At 32.3% G+C, this 27,539-nt stretch overlaps 2 protein-coding genes across 2 annotated transcripts in view; both read left to right on the forward strand.

Annotated features, from left to right (window-relative positions):
- The window catches only part of SPAG9_4 (mitogen-activated protein kinase 8 interacting protein 3), a 38,242-nt gene extending 28,419 nt beyond the window's left edge, over positions 1 to 9,823 (forward strand). Inside the window, exons 19-23 of the mRNA XM_051217008.1 lie at positions 129 to 295; positions 1,231 to 1,419; positions 3,217 to 3,275; positions 6,400 to 6,607; positions 7,757 to 9,823. Of these exons, the coding sequence (XP_051065639.1) occupies positions 129 to 295; positions 1,231 to 1,419; positions 3,217 to 3,275; positions 6,400 to 6,607; positions 7,757 to 7,830 (697 nt within the window). The 3' untranslated portion in view covers positions 7,831 to 9,823. The remainder of the gene's footprint in view (positions 1 to 128; positions 296 to 1,230; positions 1,420 to 3,216; positions 3,276 to 6,399; positions 6,608 to 7,756) is intronic.
- Positions 9,824 to 9,901: 78 nt separating this feature from the next.
- PKD2_1 (TRP-like ion channel Pkd2) overlaps positions 9,902 to 27,539 on the forward strand; it is a 32,491-nt gene continuing 14,853 nt past the window's right edge. Inside the window, exons 1-7 of the mRNA XM_051217010.1 lie at positions 9,902 to 10,181; positions 13,015 to 13,208; positions 14,559 to 14,669; positions 16,834 to 16,973; positions 19,408 to 19,682; positions 23,430 to 23,654; positions 26,009 to 26,171. Coding sequence (XP_051065640.1) covers positions 13,025 to 13,208; positions 14,559 to 14,669; positions 16,834 to 16,973; positions 19,408 to 19,682; positions 23,430 to 23,654; positions 26,009 to 26,171 — 1,098 coding nt within the window. The 5' untranslated portion in view covers positions 9,902 to 10,181; positions 13,015 to 13,024. The remainder of the gene's footprint in view (positions 10,182 to 13,014; positions 13,209 to 14,558; positions 14,670 to 16,833; positions 16,974 to 19,407; positions 19,683 to 23,429; positions 23,655 to 26,008; positions 26,172 to 27,539) is intronic.

The raw sequence follows: 27,539 nt of genomic DNA on the forward strand, positions 1-27,539 counted from the left end.
TAATTTTAATATACTCAATTGAATAATAAAAACAAAACTGTTACAATATAGTTCCGTTAGGATTTTTTGTCAGATGAATACTGATTAATGTCTTTTTGTCTTCTTGTTTTTCCTTTAAAATGAAATAGTTTTAAAGTTCATGCAATTCAAGATGCACAAATACAAACAATGTCTTGGTACAAAGATGGTGTATGGATCTCAATAAGACGTGAATCTATCTTACGTTTGTATCATGTTATTAGCCATGAATTAATACAAACGTTGGATTTAAATCAAGTGATTATGAATTTATTATGTAAGTTTGTTATTCTTTTGAAATAACCTCTTGACTGATAATTTCATGTTTTCTTTTGTTTCTAAAGTTAAACACTCATTAATACAAAAATTGATGTAGATATGTTATAATCCAAGTTACCACACTTCATGTTAACACAGAAAGATAAAATTAATGAAAGAAATAGTTTCTAGTGGCATAAATAATAGTAAGTGAAGCTGAAAGGTATACTTTATTGACACTTCAATGGGCTTGAGAATGCAAAGCCAGTTTTTACACCAATCAAAATACTGACGAATTAATTGAATAATTTACCATATGAAAATCCGAGAATATGCTACGATCATGAGTTTGGGTCAAAAATTTGATCAAGATTGAAATTTTATCACACACATACTTAGTAAAGCACTATATATGAAGTAAATAAAAGACCAGTCAGACAAATTAACAGATAAGAAAAAAGCAAAGTACAAAATATGAAAACGAGGCTGGATAATAAATGATTATTACGAGAGTGAAAACACATAGACGAAGTTACAGTTTTCGTATGGTTAATGCTTCAATAAACCTTAGTATATATATAGAAAGGGGAATGCGTTTGAGAGGTTAATGGAGTAGTCGTCAGTAGTCCTTTATGATCATTATTGGTTGATGTGTTCGTAGCATATGTGGAAAACGTAGTTCATGATTTAATTCAACAGATATGTCAGCGAAGACGGTTTGTGGGCGACATTATAATCATAAATGGTAAATGTGAATATGTGAACCTCTTGTTAGAGGAATTCAACACACTTCAAAAGCGTATTTGTTTTATATGTAATGAAGGGATGAATAACCAACTCCCCTTTCTAGACATAGTGATTAGAAGAGAAAGATTTATGTAAGTATACTGTAATACTACTTCACACTAATAAGTACTATAGATCAAAGTAACAGATATTTTTTTTTATTTTTAGCTAACATAAATTCATCAGATTGTGGTAATATTTCAAAACTTAAATCATCTAGTTTAGCTATTACTACTTTAAAGTCGATGAATGACCGTCTATGGATTGGAACTAGTGCTGGGCTCATCATTACAATCCAGTTTCAAGACTCTTTATTTAACAGAACATTTCAACAAACATCATGTGAGCGTCAAAAAGGTAAATGACTTAGTGTTCCCTCAGATTTGTTTTCACTTGAGATATATGATAAGTTGTTACTCAGATTATCTTTCGATCAAACCTTATATTGCTTTCACGCACTTTGAGTGAACAAAGTCTTCAATAAGTTAACTTTTGGGTATTTTAGTTAAATGATTATCTTAAAAAACGAAACATACCTTGTACCTGTTCTAAATTCAATCTGATTACAATGATAAAATATCTATTCCTCTATTGTTTGCAATTTAAAATTGATATTGTCAATGAACTTTTATAATAGCTTTTATCTAGACTAGTTCCTGTGGGAAATACAAGCATATGTATCATCCAATAAGATAGGTCAATATTCAGGTATTTTCATATCTACCACTACAATTCATTAAGCTAATCAGAAGTTGTATATTAGTTTATTTGATAAATACATACTCATGTAGTTAATACAAACCATCAAACCGATATGGATGTAGCATTCAGAGTTATCTGTTTTATCCCATCCAACAAGCTTTATGCTTCCAGATGTCGTGTCGCACACATAGTGAAGCCCACCTAAATAAACCTAATAATTGCTTTTCAGGAAATGTTTGTGCACCCTTTATCTTTGTATTTAATTAATCCTACACTTGCGGTTACATCTTTCATATATTTTCCCTATCTATTATGTAATCAATGAATCCTAAATCCAAACTTACACTTACATTTCCCTTTCATTCTCATTTCTAAATAATCAGTTTCACGTTATCCTACGTTAAATAACATAAGTAAACACGATGAGGAGGACTTATCAGGATGTTATGATGATAGGTCAGGGAATTCCAGACTAACCGTTTCTGTCTCTACACCACATGATTTCTGAGAGGCCCAAATGTAGGTGGGCCATTCCGAGTTATTCATCTACACATGGTTGTTCCCCACATATCGCTGTTTTGATTAGTCTTGTTACTTATTTACCCACGCGTTGTGTACATTATTATTTGGTCTTTGGTTAAAAGCTTCCTACTGATCATTCACCCTCACAGCGCTCAGCTTATTTAGCATGTGTGTCTTGTAGCTGAATAAGACCAGAACACAACACACTGTTCCAAGAAAATTTAGGGTTGAAACCAAGGAAAGTATTCGGTGCAAAAAACGTGTTCACTTGTTATTTTCAGTTTCTACAAACCGACTGGTCATTATTATTGTGCATTATGTGATGTACTACTTTCACACCATTTCATCTTTGATCTCTTATGTAACGCATTGCGCAATAAACAAAGTAAATGTTATGACCGCTTATTATTGTTATCCGCACTATTTTGATCTCTATTATATCTTATACTTAGTCGGGCTAACCTTTATGGATTTTTTATTTTATGTATAATCCTATTCGAATATACTGTTAGTTACAGAATTTATCTACTCCCGTTGCTTGGCTCTTACGTCGAATTTCAAGTGACTGTCTGAATTTTCTGACTGATTACAGCATTAAGTAGCAGCTAACAGTAAAATTGAAACCATGTCGATTTATCCATATGTGATGTTTTTTTAAATCAAACAAAACACATCTTGGATTCCACTCCAGGTCACTTACTTATCATGTATGTCATCATTCACAAGTACATAAATCCTAACGCTCAGGAGATAAGTATGGCTGAAAAGCTACTGGTAAGATTTGTACTTTGGTATCAATCTGCATTGAGACGGCATATAAGAATTGTCGTATGATTAGGTTAGTAAGATTTCAGTTTTGTACATACCGTTCAATATGATGTTGTGTTAAATTAACTCATATTGTTACATTTTTTATTGCACAATTGATAGACTCCGCGAATTTATCAAAACGTATTTGTAAGGCCATCTTAGATTGCTCGTCTGCACAGGTATGTTGTTATTGTTTTCATGTATTTATTATTTTAATTTATCTATTCATTTGCGATAAAACGATTTTGTACTTGCGGACCAATCGGTTCCATAAAAGCGAATTTTAATTTTTGACGTTAAATTCAAAAATGATTGTCAGCTAATATTCACCTCATGAGAAGTTCTATACACTAATACCTTTATATGATATTTAAATTTCGTTGACGTTCTGGTGAATCTACTCAAAAACGCAATGAAGACTATGAGAGATCTTTTAAAAAAATATTTATGGTGTTATAAATAACCAAAAGAATACTTGAATTTTAAGATTGAACGAACTGATTACAAAGCGTGGAATAAAATCTTATAACTATTAGATGAATTATTTTTCTAGCAATATATTTCTTGATTTGGTCAATGTATTTATGGACTATTTATGGTATAATCCTATTCTGGCTACCTTTGTTCAGACTTGATTTTTCTAATATTTTAAGAGCTTTTTTATGTAACAAAAAACCGATGTGAACGAACAAAAAAACTATTAGAAATTTCAAGGTAACTTATGCTTATTTCTTTCTACACATTGACGACAATAAGCCTTTTATTATAATTGCAATTATATATATATATATATATATATATATATAATAACAGAATACATGGCGGTTTGCAGACATGATCAACTTTTAATTCTTTTTAAGTGGACATCCTGTTTATCGATAAACAATGTACTCAAAATCATTTTCTGCGCTTCAACGAGTCAATTAAAATAATCTACAACTAGAGAAAATAAAACTGAAAAGGGAGAGCGCGATACAACTACCATAATACATGTGCCAGGTTATTTTATGATACAGTTCGTGTTAGATATCATTCAAATTAGTTAAGGCCATCAGGGTCGGTGTTAGTGTAAAGTAACAAAATATAAGGAAGTTTACTTAGTGGGTTTAGTAGTAAAAAATAAACATTTAAAGTTCCTATTGATGTCGCTTGCGGGACGAGATATACTTACAGGTGTAAGAACAGTCAAAGCATTTTCAGAGAAGCAAGCATCGGTGCATCGAATAAAGGCTGTAAGTGAATTTATCTCATGGAAATATTGTGGTAAATTATTCCAGAGTCTGAAAAATTTACTGACAAAGTGATTGATGCAGAGAGAAGGCTTAGAATGCAATTGTTTCACTAATGACAAAGAATTACTGATGTTGTAACTACGAGCTTCTACATATTGAATTGCTTCATCTGATATAAAATATTAGATTTAACCTAATTCTCTTCCGGAAAAGATCGAGTCCAAAATTATTTCATCTGAAATTATAATTCAAGATACAATCAGTCTCAAAAAAGCGAAGTATGAATCGTCTGTGAACGGATTCCAGCCTTAATTCATTCTTTATGCGAACACTCGGAAGAATAAATGTGCAATTGGGGTTAAGCTAATGGTGCATAGCCTAGTAGTCAATCTTGTTCATCAGGAAAGTAACGAAAAATTCATATCTTACAGACTCAGTATATAAAAATTTTGGGTGCAACCGTGGGACATGTTTGTTTCTTGTAGCCTGCCTGACATTAGGTCTGCTTAGACCGAGGTTGTGTTAGTCGTTTCGTGCGTCAGTTGCGAAAACTATATTTCATCGATTTGGAAAGTGGTGTTTCGACTAGTCACCTATTGTATGTAGCTTCAGTTGGGATGAAGAAATGGTGGATCAACCAGTTCTTGTCCATGTACCCATATAACTATCCGTATGGTTAGAAGGGTCAAACCTGATGTTGGGAGTATATTCTTGTTTGGTTGAGCCTTTATAATATTTTTGGTACTGGTTTCGGAACCACAGACTTCTGTATATACGTTCTTCTTATGTGGTTTGAACTTGCTAATCGTAACAGTGTTTCGAAGAACTTTCACGTTAGGACTAGACGTCTGAGTATGCCCCTTCACCGCTATATTGGAAAATATCAGATCAGGAGGCATTAGATCTACGTCTACATTTGGTATACACTGGTTATCTGGGGTACCCATAGGCTTAAGTGGCAAGATAACTTTCTTCATTGATAAGTCACTTCACTTTATAACGCATATTGCTTAGTTGCAATATATACTGTCTACTTCACTTTGTATTATTTATGCTATTGCATCTTCATGTGGAACTCCTAATTAAATTAGATAGAGTTAACCAGCGCCATGTGTGGCTCAAGTCTCATCCAAAGATTATCGCTTGCAAAAGGAACCACTAGACATGAGGTGTTGTAGGTAATTACAGAGTTGCTATTATCAGAATGATTCGGGCTTTTCCAGACTCCCTTTTTTGATAGGTGACCCATTTCGATAATACAGTTAATCCTAATACAGTATATACGTTATGTACCAGAAGTAAATAATAACTATAGTTTTTTTCTATCAGAGAGCGCAACGATCAAAACTACCGCGATAAGATGTTGTAATTATATTATAAAAGAGAGCTACTATCCATTCAGGTGTATTCACAAAAGATGTTCATCTTCCACTATTTTTATTCGGCCTCATCATGAACTCAGTCATAAAATGAGTATTTGAGAAGTGTATCATTTTTATACAGAACAGATCAATTGTGATATTGTTCCGAATTTGCTTCAAGTGAAGCAATAAGAGCAAATGTGAAGTGCACTTGGCATTTATATATTTTAAAGTATTATATTAAGTGAAGTTGAATCAAAGCAGAGCTCTCCTCTCATTAATCATTTTAGAACATTGGTGTGAATTCTGTGACAATTGGTTTGTCTTTTGTCATTAAGTAGAGTACACTGAACGCTTGAAATACTGACTCTGTATCTGATTTCTGAACTCCCTAAAATGTTAACGTTTAAATTCCTAACAAAACTAGATGGGAATATGAACTTCCAAATTTATTTCATTTACAGAAAGTATGTTAGCACCAATATTTTTACGGATGACGTTGTAACCCTAAACGGTTTCAGATATAATAATAATATCAGCAATAAATATCATTCTGAACTATTCAGTGTAGTGGGCAATCATAACAACTTAATTTCTAGAATTTTTCGTCATTTATACAATTAAAAGTATTTACATGGAGACAATTATTTTAATGTCTAAGAAGTGTTCTTACTGAAAATGATTCAGTATAATCACCTATTGTTTTGCAGATCAGTGCACATCAGCATACAGCACCAGTGAGATTTTTTGTCACACCAACTGTTATACAACAGAATGAAGATAATGTGAATAATCAATGCGCTTCCACTTGTCAGACTACTGGTTCAATGAATAAACCTAAAAGGAGAGTCGAAAAACCAAGTTTTTTTATGGTTACCGGCGGTGAAGGTCACTTGATCGATTCGCATAAGGATAGTGGTAAGTTTTGTTGTTTATTGGAATTTTTGACTCCTACTGAATTACAATAGACTGATTTGTTTCATGGTTTGGAGTAAATATATTTTGTTGTCCACTTTTTAAAAATATTGTAATCTTACATCATAAACACTGAAAGTAACCTCATGTTAAAGTGTCTAGTTAATACAATTCTGTTAACTTGGTGACCATTTAGATTGAGTTAAGAACTTAATTTCTATATTATTTATGTATGAACATAATTGGTTAACACTGAATGATCTCGTCACCTTTGATGTAATTATATTCCTGTCTGATTTTCATTTACCTCCTTGGAAAATATTCAGTGTCTAAACTTTTAATTTATTGAGTTGTGTCGATGACCTCTAGATTCCTATGATTTTTATACATTCTAGTCAATTCGACTGTTTATTTCTTCCAATAACATAAATTTTAGTCCATGGATTCTACTTTTCATCATACAAATGAATACTGATAAAATAAGTTCATAAGCTTATTCACCATCACACTAATTATTTCACATATAAGTTTCGATAGTTTTGAGGTTAATTCTTCACCAAGTGGTTTGAAGATCATGTGTTCGATCCCTGAAGAGGTTCTTGCTTGTACACTGTTAAAGAGTTCCATACTAGTATGAAAAAGGTGTTCAGTGCTTCAGTGTTTTCAGAGTTAGTCTGTTATATGAAGTCTTCAATAGAACTTTCATTTGTGTATTACTTTTGAAAATGAAATTGTTTACAGATCAATTGATGATTAGTGCATGAATTGCATATGAAAACCTCAATTTGAGTTCAGTACTTATATAAGCCTGTTTAGATTTTAGATTAACGCTTTGATATATTTATGACAGTTTTATATCTATTTCTTCATGTTTAGTAATATCTACTATGGATTTTTTTTTACATGGACATTATGTAAATGAATGTGAAATCTTCTGACTTCAATCTATTATTTATAATGTAATTAAACTTGACATTTTCAAGTCCATCTGAAATAGATAAGCTAGTCATATATTGTTCAAACGAACTTCATATTAATAACAAATGTGGATTTTATGCAACTGATATTCTATATCTACTTAAAGTTATGTTAGTAGTATTTGTTAAGTGTATCTATCTTAACGACTGCTTCGTTTTTTCTTTACTTATTTAGCTTCGACGAATACGTTACACCAATCAGATAATCGCAGTTCAAACTGTAGTCATTTGATCATATGGCAGTTGTAATTGATCATCATAATCATTAAAACAGCTTTTCTTGTGATTTATCAATGTACAAAATTTCAGTCATATTCTATATATATATATATACTCAAATAATCTTCATCCATACAATTTCCTTTTATCTTTCCTCATTCCTGCTGTTCTCTTTCGTTAGAGCATATTAGAAATATTGACTTAATGTTTATCTAATTTGAACTAAATCAATTCGAACATGTAGTTCATTCAAATTTATGTTTTCTCTAAATTTACATAAATTATCTTTTCTTCTTTGTATATCATTAGATATTTCATCATTTCAACGTAAAATCGTACTTTTCTTTTCTTCTTATTTATATTTGTATATATATATATATATATATATATATATATATATATATATATATATAAGAAAATAATCAGTGATCCATGCATGTAAAGTACCAATCTAAAGTACATTCATTTTTTCCCTTTTAGGTTACGTTGATTAAAACAAATTTATACTTTTTCATCATTATGCAGTTAATTTAATTTGGTTTCTCCCCCCTCCCCTTCAAAAAAATTTCTTTTTCAATAACTCTTCAAAGAATTACTTTTTAAAATAAAATCAGTATTAATATGTACAACATGAAACATAATAAATATGTGTATGCAAGCACAGTTTATGTTAGTCAACCCTCCCCCTTCCTTGTAAATGAGTAAATGAATGATAAACTAAATCTATCGTTAACATGAGTTTTGCCAGCGATGCTTTTTCTCACTCTCTATCACCGTTTTGAATTGGTCAGACGGGTTAATCTCAATTGCACATATGTACATATTCGATCTTTATCCATCAACCTCAAAAGTTGTTTCAATCTACAGTTTGATACACTCTTATTAATATCACAGCGAAAGAAAATCGGCAAAGTACAAACAAAAGAACATTACTGAACTATATCAGTCAAGTTTTATCAGACAGATATCACCGTTAGAATTTAATAATCGTCTCGTGAAATCGTTAATTGATTGGTGTGAATAATGATATACTACCAAATACTAGTTTATCCACTCAGTTTTATGGCATGTTGTTTATGTAAATGATAGTGATAATACTCAGATCCTAAACTGAATTAGATAGTTCGGAGTTCTAACCTGTAACCTACTGGTTAGAAGTTGAGTCCCTTCGATTGTTCCAAAATTTTTAGTGGTATCGTTTTAATCCAAAGACCTGAAAGTCCGGAGCTCATTTTCTTATGACTTTGGTGAGCACTACAAAGATGTCACAGACAGGCGATACAACTTCACTGGTTCGAAAGCCTTTCCCTTGATACTTAAACTAGGCTCAAAACTGCTTATAACGTTTATTATAAATTGGTCGTAAGGAACTTGATCTAGGTACTTTAGTAACGTGATTTCATCTGGCATATTCTACACAAGTTTGTAAAGTAGAACTATGTTGACAATACCCCTGATCGATCATCGAATTATTTTTTTTAAGATTTAATGATGCACATCCACAACCTCATACAATGTCAAACCTGTGACATTCATTTCTCACGATAAAGGCAATGTCATTGAGTCCACTTAGCCAAAATCCAATAAACTGTGTTCTTAATCTCAACAGAATTCCGTTTAAATTTATGATGTACTTTGCTTTCATCCTGAGAATGCGCTTCTCTCAAATTAATATTTTCCAGGTATTTCATTTCTCAAGCTTAAATGCCTTAAACAATTTACTGAAAAGAGTTGATTTTTCAGTAATACTGTTCAAGATTCAATTATTAGTATCCAACTTCATTCATCCTGACTCAAATCTCAGTGATTAACAGTTTTAAAACTTCGATCACAAAGTGTCTAGATTTTAATATCATGTGTACATTGGCTCAATTCATCCAAAAAGCACCGTTTCTCCTATCTTTGGAAATTACGTTCATGTTCTAATTTGTGTCAGAAACATTCTACTAGAAAACCATACTAAACTTTTTTCAGAAAATATCATAATTCTTTAACTGCTCTAATGTTATTTTTTGTGAAAATAGCCTATTCTAAATGCTTTATTTTCTCTAGTTACCAAAGTGATCATTTATAAATATAAAAACAATGAAAGATATTACTTATTATTGTTATTATTATCCGTTTCCATTGTTCCACATTAGAATAATAGATTTCGATGTTTGTTAAACTTTTTATTTGGTTGGACTGGAAACAAACATGTATGTCACATGTAGCTATTGAAACAATGTCAGGAGTATTTGTTGATCAATCCTCTAAAGATGTTTATGAGAGAAATTTTTAGTTGGTTAACGGAACAATAAATATAGATCACATAATTTATATAAGTTCCTTTTTAAAACATACAACTTAATGTATGATTTCTTTCTAAATAACTTAAAAATGTAAGTTCTCTATACAATATTCCTCTTTTAAAGTTCCTTAACTATTTTTGTACTGTACTATCAGCATATTATTTTATAACTAACCCATAGTTTCAAATATTATATTTTTGAGACTCGCTTGAGTTTGATATTTTGATTCAACCAGTTTAAAGGTTTGTACCTAGTTGACACTTGTCAGTACGTTGTATCTATAATCATAAAGAGACTAATTTTTTCCATGATACTCGAATACGTGACATTAAATTATATTATCACTGAACTATTTGAACCACTAATGATCTCGTGTAGGATTCATTTTTACATTAACTAGTTATAGAGTAGTAATCCATGTTGTGTTCAGTAATCTTTAGTACTGATCAAGACTTATCACTCACACTTATCCTTAAACAACTAAGCATAATTATTATTAATAAAGCCTTCATTCCTTGTAAATATTCAAATTAATCAGAAATTTCACCTAACCGAATAACCTGAAAGTGTATCAATAATAAATTGCCTGGTCCACATAAGCTTGATAAAGTAAAGCGAAATGAATCGAATTCCCTTTTTTTCCTGATTGAAATAATAACATCTATTCAAAGCCATAATTGTTATTCAACTTAATAACTGTATTTTATTATTCGTTTTCTAAGTTTTCTCTGTCCACTCAACTCAGTCTCAATATATTGGTACATTATTTTGCAATTGAATCAACATAAAATGACAGTCATAAGTGAACTTATAAATTAAAGTGCTGGATATTGTTATGTGGTTTAGTTTGCTGAAAAATTAATTTACAATCTTGGTAATCATCACCTATAGTCTGTTCACGTTTATTCCAATTTAAGGAATCTTAAATAACAGGATCAATCTAACTTATTTTATAATCAGTTAATATAATCTCGGAAAACAGGCTCAAACGGTGCTGTAACCATCATTTCAATTTCTGAAGAAACTATTCTTGTTCACTTAGTTTCGTCTATACAGAAAGTATTACTACCATAAATTCATATAATTTATAATCGAATGATCATTTGTAAATCACTTTTATTTTCAAATGATATATTAACCCCCACATACTTTCAACTTTATTTCATTTCGATCTTATTTCTATAAGATGCAAAATGGGTTTTGATATATAATATAACGTACAAAGTATATCCAGTCCTACTTAGAGCCCATCGTTCTGTTATACCTACATTTCAATTAATGTTTTTACTGAAAGTAAAGCTTACTCTCTATCAGTTTTGATGTTAAAACTATGACCGTTAAGCTATTGACTGTTGATAAGAAATATTACATACTAGGACTTAAACGTGAAGTTTCCTTTTGATAACGTACATGATTTGATATGGCTCCATCAACTCGTTCTCTCCATTAAATAGCTATGCTGTGATCACTTATGACCATATCTTAATTAACATTTAACAACAGAACTCTTGATACATCTGATTACATTTTGATTTGTCACCCAGATAGAATCGAGTTATTCATACATGAAATTCATGTACCAAAAGTGGTTCGTTTCAATATATCCTACAGATTAAATAATTTATAAGTTTAAGTAAAAGCCATTCTAGTATTGTTTATATTTGTGCGAGGGCTGGGATACTGCCTGGGTACCCGAACCGAAGCAGGTGGTTTTCTTAGGGGGCCACACGCGGAGCCTTTGACCTGAAGGTCTGATCCACAAGGCAGTGGGGCAACGTAAGGAGATGCAGTCCCATGGTAGTTGGTGACCGACGATTGGTTCATACTCCATTTGTTACTTCAGGATCCTGGAGCCCATGTACACCACTGGTTTGGAATCAGGGTTTTCCAACTCCCCTAAGTGGACTCACCGGTCCGCTTAAAGCGCTGGACATTCGTTTTTCGTCCTCTCATTTTCGTAAACAACAGTAATGCCACGAGAAGGCAGTGAGTAGGACTTCCCTGGCATTGGTTGTATGCACGTGGTCATGTGAGTGCATTTCGAGAGAGAGACTACTCACCCCACTCTCGGCCGCACCAGGGCATTTGGGGACAACACAAAACGTAACGAAGTGATCATGCTCAACAGACAATAACTTGGATTCAACTCAATTCTTGTAATCATGATTTAACCATAATATTTATAAATCAAAGAATTCTAAATTTTAATTTAATAAAACTTAAATGTCAAACTTTGAATTGCTACCATAGTTTTCAGACTTGCATTAATCATGTAAATTGTTTAAAATCCACTAAAGAAATAGTTCAGAAGAAAACAATTGATTAGTGTGTATTTGAAAGACAATTACTTAGAAAACTGTATTCAGATTTAATGACAGTCTGAATATATTTTCTCCTAAGGCAGTAAGACGGTGCTTTTGTGGTGAGTATGGATAAATATCTTGTGTAGACTGTCCCCAAACATTTAATATTAGGTTTATATTATCTCGATTTATTTATTACATCATGTAATTTGACGAAGATACTCTAATTATCGTCTAAGACTGAACTGTGTTCTACCTAGTATTATCACAATCTTTTTATGTCATCACATTCATATTTCCTTAAAGAATATATATATATATATATATATATATATATATATATCCACTGAAAATAGGTTTCTTTAAGCTGAATTTCTTAGTTTATTAAACTATGTTTGATTAGAGCCCGTAGTGTCTCGTAAATATCCTACTTTATCAAGTAACTGTAGATTGTGAAAATATCCCATTGTTTATTGACAAATGCTAAAAGCTTTAAACGGTACAGCTATTCCACGTCATCTAAATTTAATGTAAACTTATATAGATCTCACTCATTTTAGAAATCTAAAGAACCTATGAATTACGTTGCTCTATTCCTTTTCTGTAATTAATTTTGAAAGATAAATAAAAATGGAGGACGTTGATTATTCTGTGAAAAATCGTAAATCACAAGTAACGAATTTGAACACAGTAAAGTTTGAAGATCAAGGTCAATTGAAGACAAATTCTAATATTCTAAATAATTCGAAAAACATAACAAATGAAAAGCTAAGAAAATCGTCAGTAGCAATTCTACGTAATCGATTTTTTCGCGGTAAGTGTTTGAAAATAAAGTCTCTGAATACATTCACATGAAACGATGAGAAAAATTCAACTGTTCAATTTTTAAAACGAGATTACAGTAAAGAACTTTTGATTTCCACCGTTACATTTTTATTTCACAGTTTCATGTTAGTTTGTAATTGCAAAATATTGATTACAGTTCTTCTAAGTACTATAAACTTATCTAACTCATGGTCAACATGAATTTAAGGAACCGTTTATGGTAAATCCAGATTCAAGTCACTATTAAACATACAAGTTATATCCTATAGAGAAATGTCTCGTTCTTCTCCAGCAATTTTCCTGCTAACACATTTAAAGATTTATTATTTCCAAATGGTTCCCAATAACGTTTTCTTTGCTTCAGATAAACACTTTTATACCAAAATATTGGCATGGATTATCAAAAATAGTATTATTAAGTACTAACTTTGTTCATTCGTAGACAATGAGGATTATTCAAACTAATTGTATTTAAACCATTAAATAATTAATTATCTTTTATTCATAAGGGATTATATTTTCCCATTGTTAATGTTTAAGATTATATGTGATTAGTCTTGGTTAATATGTGTGCATTTTGAATGGATTCTCTTATTATTACTTGGATTCACTAGTCAATAGTTAGCAATAGAATTTAAGGTGTATGCCTCATTCAATTCGGAACTCTAACTGTCAAAATCTTCATCCTACTTTTGATATTCAAGTACAATCAATCTAGTCGTACAACAAACATAGTTTATACTTGACTGACTTGAGATTTCAGGTAAACTACAAGAAAAGCTAAGTTAATTAACTGAAAAAACTTTTAAAAATGATTATATTGAGATATTGATGGAGCGTAATCTCCATTGATGTTCAAATTTTATTTAAAACATGTGAAACCGTAGGACTTGAGTTCATCAGGTCATTTATACGCTAGCGAAATCACGACTTTATTGTTGAACTTGATTCCAGTAAATTGTCATCAGAATGAAAATTATTTCTACTACTTCTATAGAATTCAGATTGGATGAACAATAGAATCACGTAAATGTATTTTGATAATTCTACTGAATAACTTTCTGATGATTTAAGTTACAGGTTTTAAACTTTAGTCTAGCCAGAAGAACAACATGATCTAAATAGCTATTCTTGGTCGCCACTTGATAACAGGAAAACCTAGGGGTAAATAGATTGAAAAATGATGTTAAAAATGGTTTAATTCGATACAAACTGTCCATTGAGCAGTAAGTCTTCGAAAATCAGGGACCCGGTTGATGTGGTTACAGCTTTGTTTTAGATTATTTTCGTGATATGTTTTTTCAATATTTCTTTCGTTTCGTTTTAAAAATTATTACAGCCATCTGGACAACGCGTAACACAGTCAATGCCACTGATCGAAGAGTATTCATAAGTACTACACTAAGAGAATTACTACTGTATATAGTGTTTTTGACATTACTACTGATAAGTAAGATTTGGTGCTATGGTTCATTTTTGTTTATTTGGTGGTTTCATTTATGATGTGTTTTTAAATATAATTTACTGCATTAATCCACTACCCTATGGCAATTGTGGGCTCGAAAAGAATTTCCTGTATTTCAAAAATGTGGACGATTGAATCCCAGCCTAGAGCTGAATGTTATAGGTTTGATCGTATACAGAGTATTAGTTACACATTGTTGAAGAGTTAAAAACTAAATATAATGGTACACCAACAGCCATGATTAGAATGAGCTTGACAAAATTATCTCTGATAATTGTTTATCCAATTAATGCTTACTTCCGTGGAATCAAGTGATACCGAGAGATCACTTGCTTATATACTCACTCATACTTATCAGTATTGATGACGACTTTACTATTCCTTCATACTTGAAAGTCGGTATATTTGAGTAAGATGACACATTTTCTTCATGACTGATGAACCAGAACAAAGACTAAATTAGATAATTTCGAATAAATTGAGCATTGGGTAGACTGTTATAAATAAATAGTATATTTGTAATATCCTAATGAGTAGAAAAATTAGATTTCTGACGTTTCGTGGCTTAGTGTAAGTCACTTCTTCAGAGAATAAGTAACCAAAATAAAATTACTTAAACTATTTAAACTTGGATTAATTTTAATTTAGTTATTTATTCTCTGAAGAAGTGACTTACACTAAGTCACGAAACGTCAGAAAATCTAATTTTCCACTCACTGGGATATTACAAATATATTATTTATTTATTTAAAGACTAAATTAGTTATCCATACTTGTTAGAATTTAAATGAAACTTCGTACCGACATTTACATTGTTTACTGAATCATCCGTGAACTATCTTAACACATGTAAAAATGAAATAAATCTGATGTCAAAAAATTCCAAATCCTGAAATTATATTTCGTTAATCAACTAGCATTATCTTTAACTGTTAAGCTTTTTATACTTTTTTTATAGAAGTAAACATTATCAATCAGTGTTACAGCCAAAGATATTTTGTGTAAACTGTTTACCTTGGGCTATTTATCATAAGATAAACGACTTTAGAACAAAAGATAATTTCTATCATGAAAAGATGCTAGTTAGATAAGTACTGAAATTTAACTAGTACTAAATAACCATTTGGTGCCTATCCAGGAATCCTTATAAGTGAGTACCCATAGATTCATATATGATTGGACCATAAATCCTTAGGTTTTCTGGTCAACGTCATACCATATGGTCAATGTATGAAAACCCGGAGGCCTATAATTTCAACTTCAGTTATTTTCTGATATACTAGAATCTTTGTTCAGTATAAAAGATGGAGTGCACTATTAAGATGTCTCAAAAGGTTTGGCAACACAGTTATCCAATGCTCTTAGTATTCGTAGTACATGATTAAACCTATCTTAGTATGAAGAGACTATTTGTTCAAGAATTTTACTTATAAGACTGATCCATACTGTTCAATGTTTACCATTATTAATAGGTGACTATTGATGAATAGTCACAAGAAGACAGGATTCTCATTTGAAGCCATTAAAGCTTCTTGATAGTCATTGGCAAAATCAGTTACATTTTCTTAGTTTTCGAAAGTTTAAAACAGCAAAAGGATGAAAATGGCAAATGATTTTTAAAATATATACATATGTCCATAAATATCGCTAAGGTGTAAGTTCATATATAAACGTGAAATGAGTAAGTTGTGAAAAATAACCCTACTCAAGTTAAATTTAGAAAACCTTAGTGTTGCTAACAAGCTAGTTCTATCATAGCCAAATGTTAAAGGTTGATTTTATCGAGTTTCGTTCTTAAATAAACTACCTTGGTAAGCGTAATGATACTTGACAGTTGAAATCACATGCCAATGAGCTCAGCCTTTCTAAGAATAGTAGTAAGGATTGTTAGGATATCCAGAGCTCCTGTTTACCCGACCTGATCTCAATAGCGGTGGATTTTAACTTACATCATTAATTCATACGATCTTGAATTTCTAAATAGATCAACGATTTGATGATTTCGATTTGCGGTCTTAAACGTTTTATTTTATTTTATCATTCTAGTTTACTTATTCATATTTTGCTACTCGAATTATATCTAATAAATGATCTTTAATGTAAGCACAGATACTGCATGTTTTAAACTATTATTCAACTTTGTTCTCAGTTGCTTTGACGACTTTAAATTCAATGACATATTTCTACAACACAAGTATTTACAATCGATTCGTAGTAACGGACGGTTCAACGACATCTGATAGTCCACAAGCATTTCAAAATATTCATGATCATACAGCTATGTGGAATGTAAGTTAGCGCTTTTAAATCTTGCAAACTTTTTATTCCTGAGAGTTTTCTATTTAAATTTATTGTATAGTTCAAACTGGGAAAGCTTAGATATCAACTATTAATTTAAATACATCTCATACATGGTTATATATTCATATCAAATGTTAGTTGTATGGATAAGTTTACTTCATTCTTAACACAGAAGACACCAGTTGTGTTTATTGTAGTAATAACTTCTCTAAAGTTTATATTCCATAAAAATTATTCAATAACTGTTCACGTTTTTGGTGCAATACCTTAAATATCCTATATTTATAAATTTAGTTACTAGTTTAGAAACAGGTCCGCTCATTATGATTTTAAAGGCCAGGTTCTATTATAATTTTCCTTACTCTAACTTCTAAATGAAATATGTTACACGAATATAGATTTTGTTAAGTGTGGAGATTTAAGTCATTTGACGGTAGTTTTTATCATGGAATAGAATCAATAGGAGAATCACTGTCAACTAGAACGTATGGGACAATGTTTTCGTCAAATTTGCTAATTCTGAACACCGATAAATGCTAAGAAAAGCTCAGATCATCTATTTTTTCCAATTAGTCAAGAACAAAGTGTAAGCAATTCAATGGCGATCTAAATTTCGTGATTACCGTCTCGACATTAATTATACTCTGTCTGGTCATTTTTTGTTATAGTTTACTATTTTATTATATGTTCTTAAGATCACCTTTGTTGTCATATAAAAAAGTTAGTTGTATTAGACTTTGACTGCTCGCTAGAATAACAACAGTTCTTTTACCAAGACCCGCCTTCTCCTATAGCGTATTGTGGTATTAGGGGGATCAAGGCTGAGGTGTTGTTATCACATTTTAAAAGCAACAACAAGGCGGAAATAAAAAGGAAACTTTCCGATATCTAACCAGTTGAAAACTGTATATTCCAACAATTCCAAACTCTACATGAACTCGAACCCAGGACCTTCATATCATACTACTTTTAGATCCATTGGTTTACATTTCTAACTTTAGTCAACTTGCGATAAGGTAGAACTGTCTTCCAATATCATCTGTGATATCTGTCTCACTTCAAACATAGCTGAAATTTACTGTTCACAACTTCTGATTAGAAGTTTTATAAATTAATCATTGGCAAGTATTCATTATCCATTTGATATGTTCCTGATGACTTATTTAATTTGAATAAAAACCATTATCGGTAAAAAAAACAAGCGAAAAAGATATCACTTAGAATATGAATATCTCTTTACAATACAAATTGGCTAATGGACCATTTGTTTTTGTCGTAGTAATCTAAAGACAACGCGCTCTTCATTAAAACCATATGTTCGGTATTCAAGTTCTAAGTAGTAGTTGTAAACTACTGTAATATGTCCACTTCATTTTGCCTTTCAATGATTCTTTTGTTGATTTCAATCAAAGATAAAAACTATATCTAAATCTAACAACTCGATAATCTTATTTATTTGGTTTTCCGTAATCTCTCTAATTATTCAAAAATAATTTTTCAGTATTATATACTCTTTTTAAAAAACAACGAATGTAGTATATAGTTCTTTACCATGAGACCTAAACTATAGCTCTACAACGATATATATGTATATTTTACAGTAAACAAATAATTGACGTCAATCAAACGTTAGATAAGAATGTGGTGGTCGGTATTCAATCCTTAACTTCGTATACAGTTCGTCCTGATAACCCTCACTAGATAATGCCCCAACGGTGTATTAATCAGAAGGCGAATATAAAGCGTTGAGTACGTTTATTATTGCAGCACACACATATATCCAAATTTACAGGTACACTAAGCAAGCATGAAATAGTAGTGCCAAGATGCAAGCAGGCAAGTGAGTGAACATGAGAATCAAATTGGCGAGTGTGCGAGCGAGTCAATGAGACAATGAACACGATTAAAATGTGCATATATATACATAGTGAAATGAATGAATAATCAAGTCAATTAAGCGACTAATAGTAAAGCTAGCAAAATGAATATAGCATAGGCAGTAAGCAAATGCTTAAGCATACATATTCATACAAGTGCAACAATAAGAAAGATAAAATGATATAGATAAGTTGTTATTGTACTCATGACTCTGTCCGTTAAATAAGTAAACAAAAAGGCTTGACCAAATTATATGTGAACAAACTCAATTACATGTGAGCTCCTGTAAGAACATTAAAAATTTAGTGGTATTCATGAAAATAATGATGTATAGTAATCACCATTATTGTAAAACTTATTTTTCAATGTACATCCATGATGGTATGGCTAGTTGGAACTTGTTTCCTTTATTTGTCGCTCTTTAAATGAGAATTTTAGTAAAACGGAGACAATTTATTTTTGTTTTCTATTTTAATAAGATTTGTTATTATCATTTTTAATAATTTTTTTTCTATTTTCAAACAATATTTATCCTGTCTCAAAGTATATCAATGGTCAATTATTGAATTCATTATATTGGGATGCATGGTATAATCGACTGAATGTATCATTCAATGAAAAAGATTTTATTGCTCATGATAATAAAGTTTTAGGTGTTGCACGTCTTCGACAGCTTAGAGTAGATCCATCACAATGTGATATACCTAAACAGATGAGAGGTGTTATAGAAAAATGCTATCCTGTTTACAGTACAAAAGCACGCTTTACAAAGTCAATACAAATACAAGGCAATATCACACCTATTTACACAAAAAATGCGTAAGTTTAAATTATTGTTGAACTATCGGATATTCGGAAAGTTACTGTCTTGTTAAATGTCCACTTTTTGAATGAATTATTATATCAGAAGGGGTTTGTGGAGATTTTTTAGAAATTTCACAGATTGAAATCATGAGTCAGTTGAAACCAGTAGGTCCTGGGTTCGAATCCTGCGGGGTGCGGGATCGTGAATGCGCACTGCTGAGGAGTCCCATACTAGGACAAAACGGCCGTCCAGTTCTTCCAGGTTTTCCATGGTGGTCTAGCTTCAACTGACTCATGATTTCAATCTGTGAATTATTATAGTTTGTTTTCGTTAATGTTGAAAATGTTATATGGCAGAGGTGATTATAAATACTCACATAATGTTTGTCTGAATTTAAAGAAGAAAAAACTTTTTCAGTAAACAATTGATCAGTCTGATCTGTATAAAGCCTTCTTTTAAAATATTTTTTTCAATATGAAATAAACTGAATTCCTTTAAAGAATATTTATTGAAGTTCAGAGGTATGTGAAGTAAGGTTACTGCAAATATCTTTTTGAAACAACAGAGACTTCTAAGCAAAGATGGATAGTGGCTAGCAGTGCAATCCAGGACGCGTGTTTCATCCTATTTGTGACTCGTCAGCTGGATATACCTGCATTTCAGAGTTGATGTTCACTCTTGAACTCGAACCCAGTACCGTTCGCTTCAAACGCCATCGCGTTATCCTTTTAGCTGCTGAGTTCTGATAGCCACTTGCTTGAGCAATGATCAATTGCTGTCCTAAACATCAATGGGAAGATTCAAGCAATCGATACCAAGCAGAAACTTCTGCTTCAGTATAAGTGACTAATAGTAACTGACTCACTACAAAGAATGTTAGACCGATAAACTTATTCAACTAGTTTATTTATTACGTGACGAAGGGTAACGAACTCAAAAAATTTGGATTCAAGCAACTACTCGATACACACACTTCAATACTGATGTAAAGGAGCAAATAAAAAAGAAGTGGTAGCTTTTGAAAGCATTTTTTGACCAATATTATTATTCAATTCTTGTCTTGTAATTGTTTGATAACCGAGCTATTGCATTTCTATATTCTTCTCAGTATGAGAGTTCGTTAGACGTTTTAACTATTGTTCTACATATTATTATTCCTAGATTACTGCTTTGTCTTGATACATTGTCAATCGGCAACTTGGTGTGCTTAATTGATAGTCAGCTTTTACTAATAGAACATCATATCCCTAACTTTCTTAAAATGACAAAGATGATTTAATACCGACTCTAAATGTCTAGAAGATTTCACTTTAATTTAAAAGTACGAGCATTAGACCTTCAGGATACTGAGACTAGATGTTTGGTAGTTACCTTCATTTGTTTATGAATACCTACCTCATTAACTGTTTCGCGCGTGAAACAAAGTCAACTAAACGAAAGTTTAAGTGCAATATAAAAATCTACTCTTGTTTTAAATTTTCATTGTAGCAACGGCTTGTAAGTTATATTAGTTTTAAAGGCAACTTATGTTGAAAACTGACATCACCAGAAAAACCATTGAAAACCAGTAAATACTGAACATCTATCTTGCAGTAATTTATGACGTCTTGGTAGTAATCATCCAATACCCAATATGGATCACCGATCTTATTATTTTTCTGATAATAGTTAAAACTCTTAGATTGTTACGACTGGAAGAAATCGTTTTAACAAATTATAATTATTAACTGAGATCATGAACTGACCAATGTAGGACCGCCACTGAAAATCTGGAGGCACTGGACAGCCGTATCGTCCTAGCATGAGACTCCTCAACAGTGCGCATTCACGAACTCGCACATGAGATTTGAATGTAGAACCGTCAGTCTCGCGCGCAAACCCTTAACCTCTATACCACTGACCTGGCATCCGACGGTGTTAGTGTCTAACTTCTACAAATCCACGATATTGCGCGATTGTCCTCGATTGTATTCAGTAAGTAAATGCCTCACACCTGACACAATTGGAACCCACTGGATTAGTTGAAGTTAGACACTAACACCGTCAGATGCCAGCTCAGTGGTAAATAGGTTAAGGGTTTGCGCACGATACCGACGGTTCTGGGTTCAAATCTCGTGTGCGGGATCGTGGATGCTCACTGTTGATGAGTCCCATACAAAAAGAGACGGCTGTACAATGCTTCCAGGTTTTCAATGGTGATCTGACATCAATCAGTTCGCGATCTCAATTAAAACTCAACAATCTCCACAACCCTATACTGAAAATTTTGATTACTTTGTAAGATGAGTCTGAAAAATTTAATACCTGGAATTCTCGAAAAGTTTCTAAAGATTATAATATATATCTTAAAAATGATTAAAAGATACACGCCAAACTATAGTATGATAATCAGGAGCAATTGAATTACAGTATAAACTAAGAATCTCAAAAAATAACCCAATTGAATTGATTAGAAAATGTTGTCTCGCAAAGATCCTGAGTTCCACTTGACTCTGTACTGCTATATGACTCTACACTGACTTTTGAAATCGTTGATAAGGATAAATGATCATTATAAATACTCAACTTAATAGAATTAGAATTCCAAGACTTAATTTTATTTGCAGCAAGATTAACAGTAGTATACAAACTGACTGAATATGTCCAATATCACCACATTTAAAGCACTTAGAATTACGAAATTTACGTGAATTAAAAGAGTGGAACCTGCCACAGGACAAACATTGACCAAACTTGTACCCATCTTCGTGAACTGCATCGCAACTCCTCAATGAAATGTCTGCATAACCTTGAGTATGCACTGGGTTGGGGTGACGTAATGTAGTGGAATTTTTTATATCCTTATGAATCATTTTACGGAATCTTCCTTTACAGCAATCGAAACTTGTATAATTAACATAGTCTAGAAGTAGTTCCTTGAGAGTTGTATGAGGAAGCGAAATGGGCTTCTCCGGTAAAGCCAGAGTTTTTAATGAGCTGTATGATTCCTTTCCGATGAATGTGAGGAAGTGTGCCACAATATTAACATCGTCAACATCTTCCTTGGTCACAGTCCAGATTTTAACCTTTCCAAGTAATCCTCAAAAGCATCGAAATATGATTGTATGTTCAACCGTTCCATCACAGGCTCAATCGCGGTGCCAATATGATAATTACGAGTATTTGGATTATAGTATAAACTAAGAATCTCAGGAATAACCCAATGGAATCAAGAAGTACTAGACAAGCACGAACGAATTTACTGTATTTGAAATTTGAAACCAAACATTCGACAAGTACAAGGGAATCATTAGTTCATTCAAACACCACATATAGCCATGATTATGTTTTGTACAAAATCAAAAACAACATTTTTCTTTGTATAAAAAAGCATTTAGTTTGGCTGTTATCGAAAAACATGCTCCGACAAGTTTCTGTACCTTAGGGAGATTAACACATGACAGTAACCAGCTCTGCAAGTGTCACCTTCATAGATGAAAAGCTGTTGTTCTGTGTCTTTAGTAATATTTCATAAATGTGAACAAATAAAACAACTTGTACACAACTAATCCATTGACTGTTGATGAAACGAAAACGATACCTTTAAAGTGAAAGTAATCACATGTTTCTTGATATTATTTTTACTAACCAAGTTTTCAACACTTATTCGGACGATGAACTTGTCGACGCTAAAGTTATTGGGCTAGTAGTCCAAAATAATGTCATTAAATTAAGTGTTTATCTGATGTTCTTTTATCTGTTAATGATTTTTTTCAACAAAGATGGAACTTTAGTGATTCTCACGTGACAGGAGCTACCAGTTATTCTGCACCATATGGTTATTATGATGGTTCCGGTTATATACAAGATTTGTCCAGATCAAATGATGAAACTGTAGCCATTTTAAATGAGTTATTTCAAGGTCAATGGATAGATCAATCAACTCGTGCATTGTTTATTGATTTTACAATATATAACGCAAATGTAAACATATTTGTTATAGTAAAGTAAGTAATGATGAGTTCGGTCTAAAACGATACAATAATATTAATATTTATATCCATTCCATTTTTGGCATCTGGCAAATCTCTTCCCTTATATTATCGACTTTCTAGTTTTAGCCGTCATGATTTTATTAAAAGTCTGACTAGTATTTCTTTTCGCTGAATTCAAATTTCACGGAAATCATGAACCGATCAAAGTTGGACAAAAATTGAAAAGCTGTAAGCACTGAATGGAAGTCTGACATTTCAGCAATATGCACCACGATACCTCAACTGGGAATCAAATCCAAGAACTTTGGTCTCACGTGCGAACGCTTGACCTCTAAATTACTGAACCGGGATCTAATGGTGTTAATGTCTTACTTCAATCAGTCGGCAACATTGCGTGACCATCTTTCATTGTCTCCTGTGAGTACCTCCACACACCCCGCATGGTTGAATTCAACTAGTTACGGCTTCTCGCTACGACTTCGAAAGTTTTCTCTTGTAGTCAGTCGCAGGTAATCACATAAAAATTGTTAAGTGTATTTTATCCCCGTATGCAGCGTCATGGATATACACTTCTGAGGAGTCTCATACTAAGACGAAACAACAATCCAGCGCCTCCAAGTTTTCAATGGTTATCTAACTCAGATGGGTTCATGATTTTAATGACATCCAACAATCTCCACAACCCCATACTGATAAATTTTATTGTTACAACTCTGAACGTAGTATCAATGGAAAAAAGTTAATTTGGATGTTAAGATTTTATAGATATTTTTTGAATCAATTACTAGACGTTTCACTTGGTCGCATTTAAAAGTTTGGAGCTTATAAGGATAAAAATGTCTGCGTTGGGCTTAGTTAGGAGGTATAAATACCGGCTCAGTGGTATCGAGGTTAAGCGTTCGAGCGCGAGACCGAAGGTCATGAGTTCGTGGATGCGCACTGTTGAAGAGTTCCATATTAGAACGAGACAAGCATACAATACTTCCAGGTTTTCAGTGGTGGTCTAGCTTAGATCGACTCATGAACTCGACCATTAAAATTTTATTGTTATGATCAAAGTTGAATATCATGCATTAAAATGTTATCATTAAATTATTGATCTCAATTAAAACTCAACGATTTCCACAATCCTATACTGACAAATAATTATTCCTTTTAGCTATGCAGCTCATCAATTAGCAACTAAACAGTTATAGAAAGATTAATAACTTCTACTAGTTTGACTAATTTTGTTTACTGATTTATTTATTTAATGGCCTTGATCTTCGACACTAACACTTCCAAATTCAATTACATTCTCATTCGCAATTTCGACGTTATAACTGGCCACCAAGCAAAATGAAGCGATTATTATTATTTGCACTATCGTAGTCCATGATAGCAGGCGTGTTTCATTCCATGTCGATTTTGCTTGCTAACGTTAAAGATGAAAAGTTATCTACGATTAAAATACTACTCTATCATGGTACATACGTTTCGCGTTTGGCGCAGTCAGTCATGATGGAACAGAAATTAAAATAGCAAAAGTCATACCTCCAATCGGTTCTATAATAGAAATGATTCCAAAATATCTACAACCGAGTGACTAAATAAATGAAAGTATAACGATAATTGCTGACTATGATATACTTGGATGACATGGCAACGTGGGATCAATGCCCGGCAAGCTTAACTATTCTTAATATGAATAGAATGTATCCTGGGACCATCGAGTAAGTAACGCAGTTGTTAGGAAACCGGTACTAGGTAAGGATGGCAAATCGATTGATGAAGTGATGAAACTTCATCAGTTGAGATGGCTGGGACACGTGCGTCGACGTGCGATGTTCAGTGGTATAGGAGTAGGTTTGAAGAAAGCTAGGGGCGGCCAGACCAAAACATCGCACAAGTCCATGAAGTCACTGACAAGTGGACTGAGTCATGTTGGTAGGTGTAGACTACCTGGTTGGGGACCGCGTGATGATAGCAACCGATGGTTAGAGACTCTGAATGATATGGCTCAAAATCGTTTGCAATGGCGCAGGTGCATCCACTCTCTATGTTCTCCCAAATTTCAATCCCCTGATTCCTCCTTGTCTCTTTTTTCTCTTCCCAAATTTATTTCACTGTATTATACTCTTTAAATAACATCTTCAAACCCTAATCTTCCCGATTACTGCTTATACTCTTACTACCTCTACCACTACGGGATTTGAATCGAAAAATGCTAATGTGGTGTGGCAACTCGAACTGATGTACGTACGTACGAAGTTCTACGTTGTAACTGACTGAGTAACTGACTTTTTATCCTTATTTTATTGCTAATATGTAAAATAATTGTAAATTGAAAATATTTTTACACTTTTTCCCTTTAAAAAACATTATAGAATCATATTTGAAATGCCTGAATCGGGTGGATTATTTGGTAGCACTATAGTTCAACCAGTCAGATTATTTCGTTATCAAACAGTGACTGATTACTTTGTTTTAGTATGTGAAATTGTGTATTTGGTTTTTCTTGCCTATTATATTATTGAAGAGATACTTGAGGTAAATATACAGAACTAATTTATCTTGCATATTTTTCATCTGGTTTAAATTATTTATTGTTTACATACATTACAGTTAGTGAAATCAGATTGAAATATCTAACAACTTTAAGATAGTTTTCATCAGTAAAGATCAACAAAATGTCGAAAAATACTAGCCATCTTTGTCAACCTTGTTTGAAATTTCTTAACAAGTGCACACCTAATTCATCATCATAGATCGAATTCAATTAATTTAATTATTGTTTGATTGTTGGGGTGATCCAGAAAACTTCCTTCAAAAGCCAAGAAATGTTCAGGAAACACTAAGAAGCATTTTGTCCAATCAGTGTTCACTAGCAGTTTAGCCAGAAACGTCAAGAAAGTGAAAAGTCACATGTAGAGTTTCTGATTAGCTGATTACTATGCTGCTACTATGTTTAGTAGCATTCCCGAATTTTCGGGAAACCCAAGGACATCTTAAATACTATAAAAACCCTATATTTTCTGTACTAAAACGAACATTTGCATTAAAGTGCTTTTCTCGTGCCCAGGTTGCTGTGTAGTTCTAGCTTGGGGGTTACGAGAGCAGCTTAGGGACCGAATATAGCGTTCAATTAGCAAGACTTATCATTGATAACTTAGACTATTAAGCTGTAATTCAGTAATCTTCATCCATGATTAGATGAATAATTTCATCTATAATACCTATTTCACTCCTTGGATAATTGACTCTCCAGTAGTCATGTAAGCTTGTCATGGTTATTTGTTTTCAATGTTTCATCACAAAATTATGTCATCTGAGAGTCATGGAAAATTGAAGGACCCCGGGGAGCTCTTCATTCTAGTTTGGGACTCCTCTACAGTGATCACACATGATTCTGAAAGGAATCAATACGAAGACCTTTAGGTCTCATAGATGGATGGATTGACTTGGAAAATTATTTGTTCCCATTAGATAGATGCAGCTCACAATCCAGTGTGTAAAACAAATTTTAATAGTATGTTTCATTTATCGTTTAATATTTTTAGAAAGAAAAGGGATAATTTCTTGTTTACCCATTTATAAAGTTAAAGCATATAGATATCCTAAAGCAATTCTAATTGAGGTGTTAAGTTCTTGAAGTAAGACTCAGTATTTTACAATGTAATCCCACAATAACTAACTGTTACTTTTAGTGCAGATGGATAAATGAGAATAAATGACTAGTTCCTAACCAAATTTATGGATCAATCAATCAGTTTACTGATAACTGTGGTTGACTATTGATACAGAATAGATAGAATGTGACTAGCAGTGGGATCAAAACGCGCGTATCGTTCTACTTGTAACTCTTCAGATGTTTGGCTGGTTAATTGTATTTCAATTTCTTCAGTACCTGGATCCAAT

The sequence above is a fragment of the Schistosoma haematobium genome, chromosome 6 (genome assembly GCF_000699445.3).
Source record: "Schistosoma haematobium chromosome 6, whole genome shotgun sequence".
NCBI classification, from domain to species: Eukaryota; Metazoa; Platyhelminthes; class Trematoda; order Strigeidida; family Schistosomatidae; genus Schistosoma; species Schistosoma haematobium.